Source organism: Castor canadensis, chromosome 5, assembly GCF_047511655.1.
Source record: "Castor canadensis chromosome 5, mCasCan1.hap1v2, whole genome shotgun sequence".
NCBI classification, from domain to species: Eukaryota; Metazoa; Chordata; class Mammalia; order Rodentia; family Castoridae; genus Castor; species Castor canadensis.
Window position 1 is genome coordinate 127,721,331 of NC_133390.1, and position 12,351 is coordinate 127,733,681.

General features: G+C 39.5%; 2 protein-coding genes across 6 annotated transcripts in view; one reads left to right on the forward strand and one right to left on the reverse strand.

The window, feature by feature from the left end:
- Fbxl2 (F-box and leucine rich repeat protein 2) overlaps nucleotides 1-5,647 on the forward strand; it is a 99,816-nt gene extending 94,169 nt beyond the window's left edge. For both annotated transcript variants that reach the window (XM_074074079.1, XM_074074080.1), the window contains exon 15: nucleotides 398-5,647. In XM_074074079.1, the coding sequence (XP_073930180.1) occupies nucleotides 398-505 (108 nt within the window). In that variant the 3' untranslated portion in view covers nucleotides 506-5,647. The remainder of the gene's footprint in view (nucleotides 1-397) is intronic.
- Ubp1 (upstream binding protein 1) overlaps nucleotides 2,531-12,351 on the reverse strand; it is a 54,076-nt gene continuing 44,255 nt past the window's right edge. For 3 of the 4 annotated variants that reach the window (XM_074074078.1, XM_020174984.2, XM_020174982.2), the window contains 5 exons: nucleotides 9,609-9,699; nucleotides 8,762-8,853; nucleotides 7,134-7,276; nucleotides 6,415-6,466; nucleotides 2,531-4,449 (listed from right to left, as the gene is read on the reverse strand). In XM_074074078.1, the coding sequence (XP_073930179.1) occupies nucleotides 4,412-4,449; nucleotides 6,415-6,466; nucleotides 7,134-7,276; nucleotides 8,762-8,853; nucleotides 9,609-9,699 (416 nt within the window). In that variant the 3' untranslated portion in view covers nucleotides 2,531-4,411. Of the gene's footprint in view, nucleotides 4,450-6,414; nucleotides 6,467-7,133; nucleotides 7,277-8,761; nucleotides 8,854-9,313; nucleotides 9,446-9,608; nucleotides 9,700-12,351 lie in introns of those variants that run through there. The other variant, XR_002213041.2, reaches the window with a different exon arrangement.

Sequence of the window (12,351 nt, forward strand, 5' to 3'; positions counted from 1 at the left end):
CTTAGCAGAGTGGCTTCCTTTCTACATATAAATCACCTCACCATTTTCTTGATCATTTTAAGTTTAGAAAGTTTTCATTCACACCCCAGAGCAACTCTTTGCAGGGTCCTTCAACTCAGCTTGCAAACAGGGCTTGACTACAACTCCTGGGCAGAAATGTATCAGCTTAAGTTTCCGTTTCTTTAGAAAATGCTAGATCCTTTTGGGGGGGAAGGTCTGGTGACAGGAGCAGTTCTAGCTTACAGTGAAATTTTATGTGAGCAGAAGTTGAACTATCTGCCTATTATTAAGGCAGGGTAGACTCTAAATGGACTATGGGTTTTCTAGGATTGTGACCATAATCCTAAAAATGAGGGCAAAGATGACTCCATTTTTTATTTTTTATTTTTACTTCCAGGCTCAGCTCCCTCACGTCAAAGTCCATGCCTACTTTGCTCCTGTCACACCACCACCAGCAGTGGCAGGAGGTGGACAGCGATTGTGTAGGTGCTGTGTGATCCTCTGACAGCAGCAGCTGCCTGGGCCCAAGGTGTGATGAGGTATTTTCCTCCACAGAAGACCAGAGTCATCTTGAGTCCTCCATTGTTACCCAAATCTGTTGACTCTCCACTGGGAAGCATTTACAGGTAAAGACATCATATGGATAGCAGTAACTCTGGTGATAGCTTTCACCTTTACTTTGCTGTTGATGCACTTAAATCCAAGCCTTGTGTCTAGGGCAGCCAAGACCACACAGAACACCTAGATCCCTTCAGTGGGTTCCTCTTAAGTCCACAAGTTTTACCGTTGGTATGATTAGCATCTCTCACACAGACTGTCAGTGTTAGCACAAACCAAGCAGAAAAACCACCTGTTGATTTTCTACCTGATCCTTAAGCCAGTGGCCTACTTTAATTCACAATCATTCCATTTTTATTAGCTGGACTATTCCACTTCATCAAAGTGACTGTACTTCAAGTTCACAATGCCTGTTAGTTTTACATGTAGAAATGTATATTGAAGGCATGTTAACACATTTCCGTAAAGACACCAAAGAAATGACTCTAAACTGGGTGAAGCAGGATCTTCACTTTTTTGTGTCACCTTGTTCTACACACCTCCAGGGACCAAAACTAAACAAAAGCAATTCAGTTTCTGTTTTGCCTGGTTGGAAATCATGAGCTCTGGCATACGCTACAGCATATAGTGTACTTTTGTTAAAGACAAAAGCCAGTTATGTCCATGCTTCTCACAAAATTTGGGGGATATCTTAAACACAGAATTGACTGAGGTTTAAGTTATTTACAATATAATGAATTAAAAATAATGAATGGATGCATGTAGAATGGATGTGATTTTTTTCTATTTATTTGCAACTTTTAGAAATCAGGTCACACCAGGACTCAGAAACTTTATACACTTAAAATTCACATCAGTGAAGTATTGGTGTCTTTTGGATTCACTCACTCACCAGTAGAACCAAAGGGTTCTATTGCTGTGATCTTTCTTGCTGACAAGTCTGAGCAAAACTATTTCCAATTCAGACCACCTAATATTACCTGAAATTTGATGAGATGACCTATGTTCGGCTGCGGCTGATTATTCTGAAGATTAGAAACCCATCACCTGACCTTCACTGTGAACTTAGTGGACCCTTCTCAGCAACCAGTCCCCAAACTTAAAGGGCTGAAAACTCATAAATGAAAAAGGAAAAATGACATGTTTCCTCTGAGTTGATGGACAATTTTAGAAGCATCTTCATAGACGCACTGCCTTAGCTAAAATTTAGGTACAGAAAGCAGACTCATGCATACCTGCTATGGTGTCTTAGCAAGACCATCAGAGTAAGCATTCAAAGAACTGATGACTTCTATTGCTTTTTTTATATACCCCAATATGCTCTGTTTTTTAAGTTGTATGGATACCACAGTGGTTATTTAAATACACATTTACACCACTCTTGAGGACTGGGGGGTCATACTTATGACTCATACAGGAAGCCATTTAAATAAATAGCATATAATAAACTTCAGTTTCTACTGAAAAAATTAAATGACCAGAACCTCCTATATACCATGTCTTTTGAGCCTATGACCTATCACAGCTACTGGACTTGGACTCAATGCTGTATGACCTCATTTACAGACTAGGAAAACCTCTTGTAAGAAAACCCAGTTGCTGAGCTCAGAGTGTAGCTTTAGTGGGTTTGAGCCTCTGGGATAACCCATTCTTATCTGCATCAGCTTTTGAGACTGGGGTATATTCAGGACATACACAGTAAAGCCCTGTGATCATGTGACTCGAGGTGACACTAGTATAAACTGAGATTTTAAATGAGACACATTTACAAAACAATCGGAAAACATTTATTATACTGAACTTGTACATCCTACTATTAAAAAAACAAAGTAGCAAATTTGCTGGTGCCACAATTTATTTAACCTGTTTTATTGGGACTAATGTTTTATGCTGCTCAGTGTAATTTCAAGTTTGATGAGCTATGAGTATTTTCACTCCACTTCTAAAACCTGGTAAGGAATTCAAAATAGCACACAGCATTAAGTGACATTTATTGTTCCATAAATCATGAGACCCAAAAAGGAATGCTAAATAGACAAGCAAACTCTAAAACAAGAGAGAAGTTCACTTCTTTCCCAAGTGACTGGTACAGAAAACTTGTGGTCACACAAAAGCAAAGGATAAAGGACAGAAAGGAAAGCTCTCCTAAAGCGTCTACAGGAGTTACAGATATTTCCAAACTGAAGATGAAAATATTGAGACAGTGCTTCTTTGTAGCAAATAATTAACCCACTTTATGAATAAAACATAAAATGTCAAAACTTTTACACACTGAAGTTTGTCTTCTGGGAGAGATTTCAAACTTAATCATTCCTATTTCCACCTGAACAAAGAAGAGGATCAAATAGTACATTCAAAGCCAAAACAACAGAGTAAATGGATAGAGATGCTACCATTAAGTTTAAAAAAACAAAAACCTCAGTCTGATACATCACAGGCCTAAAAATGCTTGATGATGAATTCTGGGAAGGTTCTGAGTGAAGTGAAGAGGATAGGCAATGGATTTCCTTTGGAAAAAGTATGCTAATAGAATACATTTGATTTTATGAAAGAGGCACAGTTTCGATAGAAAAAGAAGCCATGATGTGGTCTTATTTTTTAAAAGCCCCTAAATAATCACCAGAATGTTCTCCATGATTGTACTGAAGCTCAGTATTTGAGGAGATAACTAAGGGCTTTTGTATTTTAGTGTTTGATTTATGATATCTAGATTTATGATATCTAGTGTTTCCATGAGTAATTTCATCTTGTTCATAGCAAAGATCCCTTAACACCTAGTCAGAAGCTACTAATAATACTCTGTTCCCCCTAGTCACATTACTTATTTCTAATGTTTGGGGGAGGTCTTTAAACATGTTTAAGAACAGAGCCAGGTGCAGAGGTGTGCACCTGTAGTCCCAGCTACTCAGGAGGCTGAGGCAGAAGGATGGTATGAGCCCAGGAGTTAAAGGCTAGCCTGGGCAACACAGTGAGACTCTGTCTCAAAACACAAACAAGATGTTTAAAGATCAGGAATTGGGGGTGTGGGAGGAGAATGAGAAAAGAAAACCACGTAAAGTTTAAAAGGCAAGGAAGCTTCAAAAAATGAAAACCAGAAGCTAAAACACTAAAAATGGAAGCAGAAGCAAAAAAGTTTTCAATAAATCTGTGACAAAGCAAAAACACAAAAGTCTTTGTACCTATTAGGATTTACACTGATCCTCTCACCAAGGTACTTCTGATAATGCAGTTTGCTTCAAGCCCATCTGTCGCCTTGGAGCTTCCCAGTCTATTTGATCCCATCAGACGTACGTACACCCTCAGACATGATTGCTTCTGAGAAGGTGTGGAGCCTCTTACCTGACCACCAACTGCCTCGTCAGCACAGTGCATCTCACGCAGACAGATTCCATTCTGGCTCTAGAACAGCATTCCCCATCTCCACCCCAGGTCAGCACAAAGGTCAGGAAATAAAAGCCAAACTGGCACAGAAAGGTAAATGCCCACAATAAGTTTCTTTTTAAACATTCATTTCTAAACTGCATACAGTGTAAAAAGCCAGGAAAGGCTGCTTCTGCAAACTGTTGTCTACTGGCCTCTGCCAGAAGAGCAGGCAGCTGCGCCTGTGTCATGGCCTCCAGAGCTGGGATGCACGCTGCCCAATGTGCTCACTCTCATGAGGATGCTTGGCTATGGCAGTGACAGTGAGGAGATTTGCCTGTCATACAGCTCATTAGGAAGGTCATCTTGTGTTTTCAATATGAAACATTTCTTACGGTAAAATCCAATCCCAAGACTCCTTGGATTCAGTCTTCACACACTTTTAAGCGTGACTTTATTTGGTACTGAATAATAGTTCAGTCTCTGTAAGATATCACTTCAAAATTATGTGGATACCATCATTATTTTCAGCTGCAAAAAGAAAGTTAAAATCTTTTTTTAACCAAGCTTAGCAAATTGTTGAATCTAAAACTCTGAAATCTGTAACACCCCACCCAATTCAAAGGTTGCTTTTAACTAATTTTACAGAAAAGGGCTGATTAGTTTGCTCTAGCTCTTCTTTCCTTAGACAATTTCATGTACACATCCTGTTTGACACTTTGCTCTCTGAAGCTTGGCTGTCTCCTGTCAGGGCCCTGCTGCCGCACTGCTTGCCTGTTCTACAGGGCAGGGTGGGGGTCTATCAGAACACAGAAGCAAGAGTGCACTGGAGGCAGAACAGGTCAAAGCACTATGCGAGAGCAGAGGACAAGTGAAGCCTGAACAAAACGTACAGAGAACCTGAGGATGCAAAAATTTAAACTCCTCAGAGGTAAATTTGATTTTAAAAACATCGCTAATTTTTGCCTGACAGCTTCAGTAAAAAGCAATGAAGGCATTCACAAAGGCAGAAATGAAGGTTTTCATGTGGTCACTGTCTGAGACTGGAGAGTAAATCCTATGATGTTTGAGGCCAGAAATGTATACGAGTTTCGAAACAACTACATGATTACAGTATGAGTTTGTTTTTAGACAATGAATTGCACCAAGCAAAAATTGTTTAGCTTTTAGAACAAGAGACTGAGCTGAAAAGTACTAAGCTTAAGATATTTCTGAAAGTCAGTTAGTTCAATTAAGACAGCCCTGCAGGTAAGTAAATATAGCTCAGTGTACATAAAACATCACTTCAGAACTGCAGTAACTTGATGGTACAGGTAAATACATCAAGCACAAAGGAGAATTAATTTTAACACTGTTTAGGGCCACTCTTTTCTAGAGTGACTACTAGAAAATAGTAACACACAGCATCTTCCTCTAAATGACCTCAACAACTTCCACAGCTTTGACTAACTGCTGGTAATGAAGGCTTCCCAAATTTACATCTCAAGTCTACATCTCTTTGGGTCCCAGGATGAAACAATTAACTGCCTACTTGACATATCCAAAACAGAGCTCTTGTTTTACCCAACCTTACTTACCTCTTTGATGAGGCCACCACCTGCCCAGTTGCTCAACAAACACCTGCAGTTACAACTACTCTTCCCTCAAATGTGGAGCCCAGTGGCCCCTGTCCATAAATCTGTAAGACCCATTACGTCTCGCCTGGAAGAATCTCCTGCCTCCAGTTTTGCCACCTTCACATCCGTCTCCACAGAGTTGAGAGAGTAGAAGAAAAATCTAGTTGCATTACTCCTTTGTTTAATCAACTTCACTGACTTTCCAATGCATTTCAAATAAAATCTCCAGCCGGCATGCCAGACCCTGCCTCCCACCTTGAACCATCTTGCTCTGCTCACCCTTAGACCTTGCAGGGCCGCTGCAGGGATTGTTCCAGGCCTTAGCAGAAGCCAAGCGCATCCCTTTGTACACAGCTCCTCACTGCAATGGGACACTATTGCTATGGCCAGCACCTCATTTTTTAAGTTACCACATCAGGGAAGCCTTTCCTAACAGCTCTATATTCCCCCCATCCAAGAGCCCCTTAATAACACTTCACTTTCCTATTCCATCATGGCACTTAAAATATTAGTAGTTTTGTGTATCTGTGGCCAATCTGGTTTGCTTTCTCCAGGAGAGTTAGAGTTCCATGGACCCTTGTTTTACTTAAGACCCTTCAAACACTAATAGCATGATGTCTGGTAGAAAAATGCTCAATAAAGTTGGCTGAATAAGCAGACTCTTTTTTTCAGTCATCTAAAAGAATGACTCCTCTTCCTTATTTGCTAATTTCTATTACAACCATTAAAAATATTCTGCTCATCCACTTCTCAAACTCTCTCAAAATTAGTAAAGATGGCATTTTTAAGAATAAGCACACAAAAGGGCTATCAAGAAGAGATACACACTATCTTTCGTGACTGCAACATTTCAAGACACACACACACATACACAAAGTACCTTTTACTGTGGAGAATAAAAAACAACTCTCATCTTGAAAGTTCTGAACCATCTAGAATAAAGCAGATGTGTGAGTATAATTAAATTCCAATGATCCTTTCTTAACTGACTAGAAATTAAAATAGTAAAGGAAAATATCAATCTATATTTTCTTCTCCCACAAGAATAGGGTTCAACAGTCAAAACAATTCATGAAAACAGTGTGAGCTAGTAAAAATTTACACCTGCTGCACTGTTAACTGTGCCTATGTGATTTGTTGAGTCCTGTGAATAATGACATTTAACAAAAACTCTGGAAAGTATTCTTATTTGCTTGTCACTGAACACAGCAGGAGCAGGAGGGGTGGAATAGTATTTCTAACCTTACATATTATGGGTTTTTTAAAGATGGTTGTCAAATGGGCAAAATAAACACAATGCCTAACATAATAAAAAGGGATGAAGTCCTCCACTAAACTTTAAATCCACCAATGAGTGGATTCAAAAGGGTTAGGGAAGCTGAGCCAGTGTTCCCTGATTTTTATTACTTGTCATTATTAAAATGTCTATAACTCCTGGTTATAAAATTCTTAAAATTTTGATCCCTAATCCTCTGTAAATGTTCTTATGTGTATTTGCAAGAAGAGGTCATGATATTTTCCCACAGTTCCACAGTGACATGTATAAAAGTAAATAGCAGTGTGAAAGGAAGAATGAATGGGTCTGCCTCTTCAATTTACCTGATCACTAACAAGAATGTGAATACCAGTGGGACCCTGTCTGTAAACCTGGTTAATTTGGTGGAAAGGAATATTAAACACCGATGCAAGTTTTCGAGCAACTTCTGAGGCAACCATTTCTTCCAAGTAGATTGCATGATAAACTGAAATTAAGAAAAAAGAACAGTATTTTACCAATAACAATTCATCTGTTTCCTACTCGATAAGAGTATACCTTTCAAAGTACCGGAAAGATAAAATTTTGAACTTGTAAGTACAAATAAGTTAACATTTCTCTTACCCCGTACTACCTTAAAAATCTCCAACTACCCACCTGAAATATAAGAATATATTATCTATGCTCACATGTACAATTTAATAAACATTAATAGTAATCCCTCTACAAAAGGATTTGAGGTTTCAATTTTTATTATTCTGCAATGAATATGGAGTCTCACGTACTGAGAATTTAAAAATGAACAGGGATGGTCTGGGGATATAGCTCAGTGCTAGAGTGCTTGCTGAGCATCCACAAAGCCTTAGGTTCAGTCCCCAGCACTGCAAGCATACAATCAAAAATCAGCGGGGATTCACTGCTAACAATGGAGGATCTTTCTGGGGTAAAAGATTTAAAACTAGACTGTTGCAGCAGTGGCTGCAAAACTATGTATATGTACTAAAGTACACTGAAATGGATACTTACAATGGGAGGATTTCATGCTAAATAAATAATACGTAAAGAAAGTAGGTTTTTTTTTTTTTAAAATGTGTTTCTATCAATATATAAAGAACCCTAAAAGAATAAGAGAAAATGAGGCTTGGTTCTTCTTTACAGAAGTGCCAGTCACAGTCTACCCCGTGTCCTACGTTTCTAGAATATGTAACTTATCAGCAGGTATCATCTGCACAGTGCAAGTCTGTAGTGTGTCTTACTCATATAGGTCTTAATTGCTCAATTCACACACTCGTTCAAATCTGACATGGATTAGGAATATCACTGCTGAGAACTTTGCCTCCCCAAATAGCAAAGTTGTGCCTGGATTTATGAGTATAAGAATGTCTGTAATTACACATTTTGAAAGGCTTAGAATTTCGAACTAAAATTACAGTAAGTCTAGAGGGAATACGCAGATCTAGAGTTACCAAATCATAACTTGAGTGAACCAATTCCTGCCCTCCACTTACTATTTTTTAATAAAGAGGGAACATGGCCATACCTGTCCTTACACACCGTCTCTGGCTATTTGCGCACTTTAATGGCAGAGGTGAATGTGTAAGAGGGCCTGAAGTGTGAAAATAGTACACACCTTTTTACGGAAAAAGTCTTCTGATCTGATCAAAGATTAAAGTCTCCAATATTTTAACAAACATTCATGTCTGAGGACACATGTTCCAAAATACTGTACCCTTGTTGATACGTCAAAGATGTAAAAGATTGTGGAGTGACAAGACAGCTCCTTTAAAAAACTTTTTTTCCTTTTTTCAGTAATACAGAGTTTGAACTCTAGACAGGCACTCTACCACTTAAGCCAGCCCACTTTAAGAAATTGTATCATTAGTCTTAAAATTCACAGCTTTTCTAGTTAAAATGACACCAATGGAAAATATCAGAAGGGAAGTGACAGAGCTGAGATGCCCTCAATACCCACCATAGGGTGTCCCACCGCCACTCTCGCCTCCACTGCCTGCAGCGTGCGGCTGCTCCTGGCAGACATAGATGGTTAAACGGGGCCTAACTGACCTGCAATCAGAAAATGCCACTGATGAGCTTGGAAGAAAAAGCTGCCTGAGCACATGCACACATGACAACTACAGGAGTCTAAGTTCTATTTCCTTATGAGAACTTTACAATGTTATTTCATTATACAAGATAATTTACTAATAAAAATATAAAAACCACACACCTCACACCAACTATCACAGGTGGTCTAATATGATGATCCAGACTCTAAACCATTGAGATGGTCTGTCAGATGCTGGTAAATTTAAGTTTCAAGATTAAGTAAGCAATTTAAAATCAGTAGGATTCAATTTTAATGGAATTCTCACACAAGTCTAGAAATAGCAATGACAGCAAATGGATCTTAAAAGCCAGCACAGTTTACAGTTCTATAATTTTAATTCACAATTACAAGTTTACATTTTAATAACTTTTTAATAATAATCATAACCTTGAAAACCATAGATTCTGTATAGCTCACCTAAATTAGAAGTTTTGTTTTCTTGGCAACAAACCCAGTCGTCTTCAAGAAATCAGTACTGCCCATGTGCATTGCTACCAGTCTTAGTCTACCTCTGCCCTCATCAGTGCCTGCATCATATCTGGGCCTGCCCTGAAGGTGTACACAAAACAGTCTTCTCGTGAGCATGACGCTGCCGATGCTCGATGGCGCACACAGGCACACGCCAACCTAGCGTGGAAACACATTCTGCCCAAAACCCCCGCGCAAAGAAAGGTGTGTTTTCATTTCACGCAGAAAGTCTATAGTATTTTACCTTGATTTCAGTGAGTTATAGAGCCGAATTCCATCGGCTGCACCACAAATTTGAACTAAATCCTCTTTTGTCAGCTTTAATAAGTCGGCACCTAGAGAACAGCAAAGAGATTTTTCTCAAACAAGTAGGAAAAAAATAACTATGACTCGCTGCTTAACAGGCATCTGTCTTCACATGGTTAAATTTCCATCAGAAACAATGACAGGTATCCTGAATGTATATACATGAGCGACACAAGACATATGCATACCTGTCCCTCAGAGCCTTCCTGCTCCCCAAATTCTGGCTTTTCAATGTCCTAAGAAGTTCAGAGCTGGTAAATCTAATTAACAAGCAAGATCTTGTAGAAACTCATGTTCCCAATATGGGACTCCACTCTTTACCCTCCCTAGTTGCTGGGCTGTGGCTAAACAATTCTGATTTCAGAATTAAGGCACCCCTGAACTGTCCATCTTTTATTTTACAAAAGAGGAAACTAAAAGTCCATCATTTCGTGACTTGCCCAAAGTCACACTATGAGTTGACAGCAGAGTGAGAAGTAGTCCTCTACTCTGCAACATGCAAGATGCAATGTCATCTTGGAACACAACTCTGTCACAGCAGGCTACTTTAACAGGAAAAGCACAGACTCACATATTCTTCCTTCATATTTCTTCTGTAAATTTTTGGTATCTAGGATTTGTCTTAAAATACAAAATCAAAAACAAAAAAACAAAAAAACAAAAAAAAAGCGAGGAAGAGGTGGAGAGCAAGCCTGACCAAAGATCAGTCAGCTCTGAAGCTGGGGTAGGCCACATGGGAATTCATCATGTTCTCTATTCTCATTATATTTGAGAATATAATGAGAATATATTTGAGAATATAATTCATCATGTTCTCTATTCTCATTATATTTGAGAATATAATGAGGGTATTATTTGTTTTTACCCTTTTACTATTAGTCAAGACACAGTTCATTGGTGGAAATTTAGTATGTCATCTGAAATGAAGGCATAACAAGTATCTTTGTTTCAAAAGCTTGAATGTCAGCCTAATAAATTCCTGCTCTGAAAAATGAACAGAGACCAGAGAAGCATAATTCCCATGAGATGTGAACATTTTATAGTGGAATCATTTTATGGAGTCAGATAAGCAGTGAAAGAAGTACTCTCATCTTTCTACTGGGACCTACTACTCACACCTCTGCAGCAATGATCACAGTTGTGACAAGAGGGCGTGCACACACACATGTGAGTGTGTGTCGCACACACCATAACCCATACAGAGAACTAGACAGATACCTGCAACTGCAGCCCTTCCTGACATGTGAATTGCCCAAGAGGCCCAGAGCAAGAGGTCTACTGTCAGTGCTATGGCTCAGCTGATGTGCCAATGGGCACCATGGCTAGTTTCTAACCGGACCTAAAGAGGACACCCACAGGTTAAGGAAAAGGCAGGAGGTCAATCCATGTGATTACAGTTCACAGTGACAAGACCTCAGAGCTCCCCAGACACAAACACATATCTGCCTAACATCACATGAGTCACCTCCCTGGTTCTAGCTCTCAGAACCTTTTCTACTGGCTATATTTTTTCTGTTTTCTTTGTTGGCAGTGGGGGTACTGGGATTTGAACTCAGGGCCTCATGCTTGCTAGGCATATGCTCTACCACTTAAAGCCACTCCACCAGCCCTTGTTTTGTGCTGGGTATTTTTGAGATGGCATTTTGCAAACTGCTTGCTCTGGCTGGCTTCAAATCTCAATCCTCCTGATCTCTGCCTCCTGAGTAGCTAGGATTACAGGTGTAAGCAACCCCCGTCCTGCCTGGCTGTGCTTTTCATCTGCCTGAATCCTACAATGGTTCAAGATGTCCCTCTCCGTGACCTTGAATTTGATGATTCCTAGTTTTTCACACACAAAGGCTTTACTTAATCATATTAACATGAGGATCTAATCTAGCAAATGACTTCCATCTGGTACTTTAAAGAATCAAACAGCTACATGGGAAATGACTATTCACTGCACAAACAACACAATAAATGGCACAATAGGAAACCGTGCTGTTTGAGAAATGAGGCTTTCCTTCAGCCTGGGTATGTACACCCATTATATTCTGTCCTTTTTAAGGCACCAAATTGTGTTTCAGCAGCCTGACAGTACCACAACAAAAGGAGAGCTAACTGCCACTTTACCGTGACTCAACATTTCTCAGTATATATTTGGCCAGAACATGTTAGTAACTGTTTTCTGTGGAAAAGGCCCAACGGCCAAACATTTGGAAGATATTGCCTCTGCCCATCTGGTGTATCTACTAACGGTCCTCTTATGTCACCACCTGGAGCAGCATGCCTTAATTCCTTTTAGAATTCCACCTAAGCACTCCCTTAACTTCCTGTGCAAGAAAAGAACTGGCTGGAATATATAAAACCCACACCTGAGTACCTCCATACTATGAAATACTGCTCCACAATTAAAAAGGATTAAACTACAGATACATATGACAACTTGGGTGGACTGTGACATCTTCAGGCTCAATGAAAAATGCCCATCTCCGAAAGTCATATGCTGTATGATTCTCTTTATATAACATTTGCAAACTGTAAAACCACAGAACATTTTAGTAGTAGGGGAAGATGGGACCATACAAGGGGGCAGCAGGAAGGGGGGACCTTGTAGTGATGCTATAAATCTCAATCTCAACTGCAGTGGTGGCCACAATCTGTACATGAGACAAAACTGTACATGCATGTCACCAATGATGACT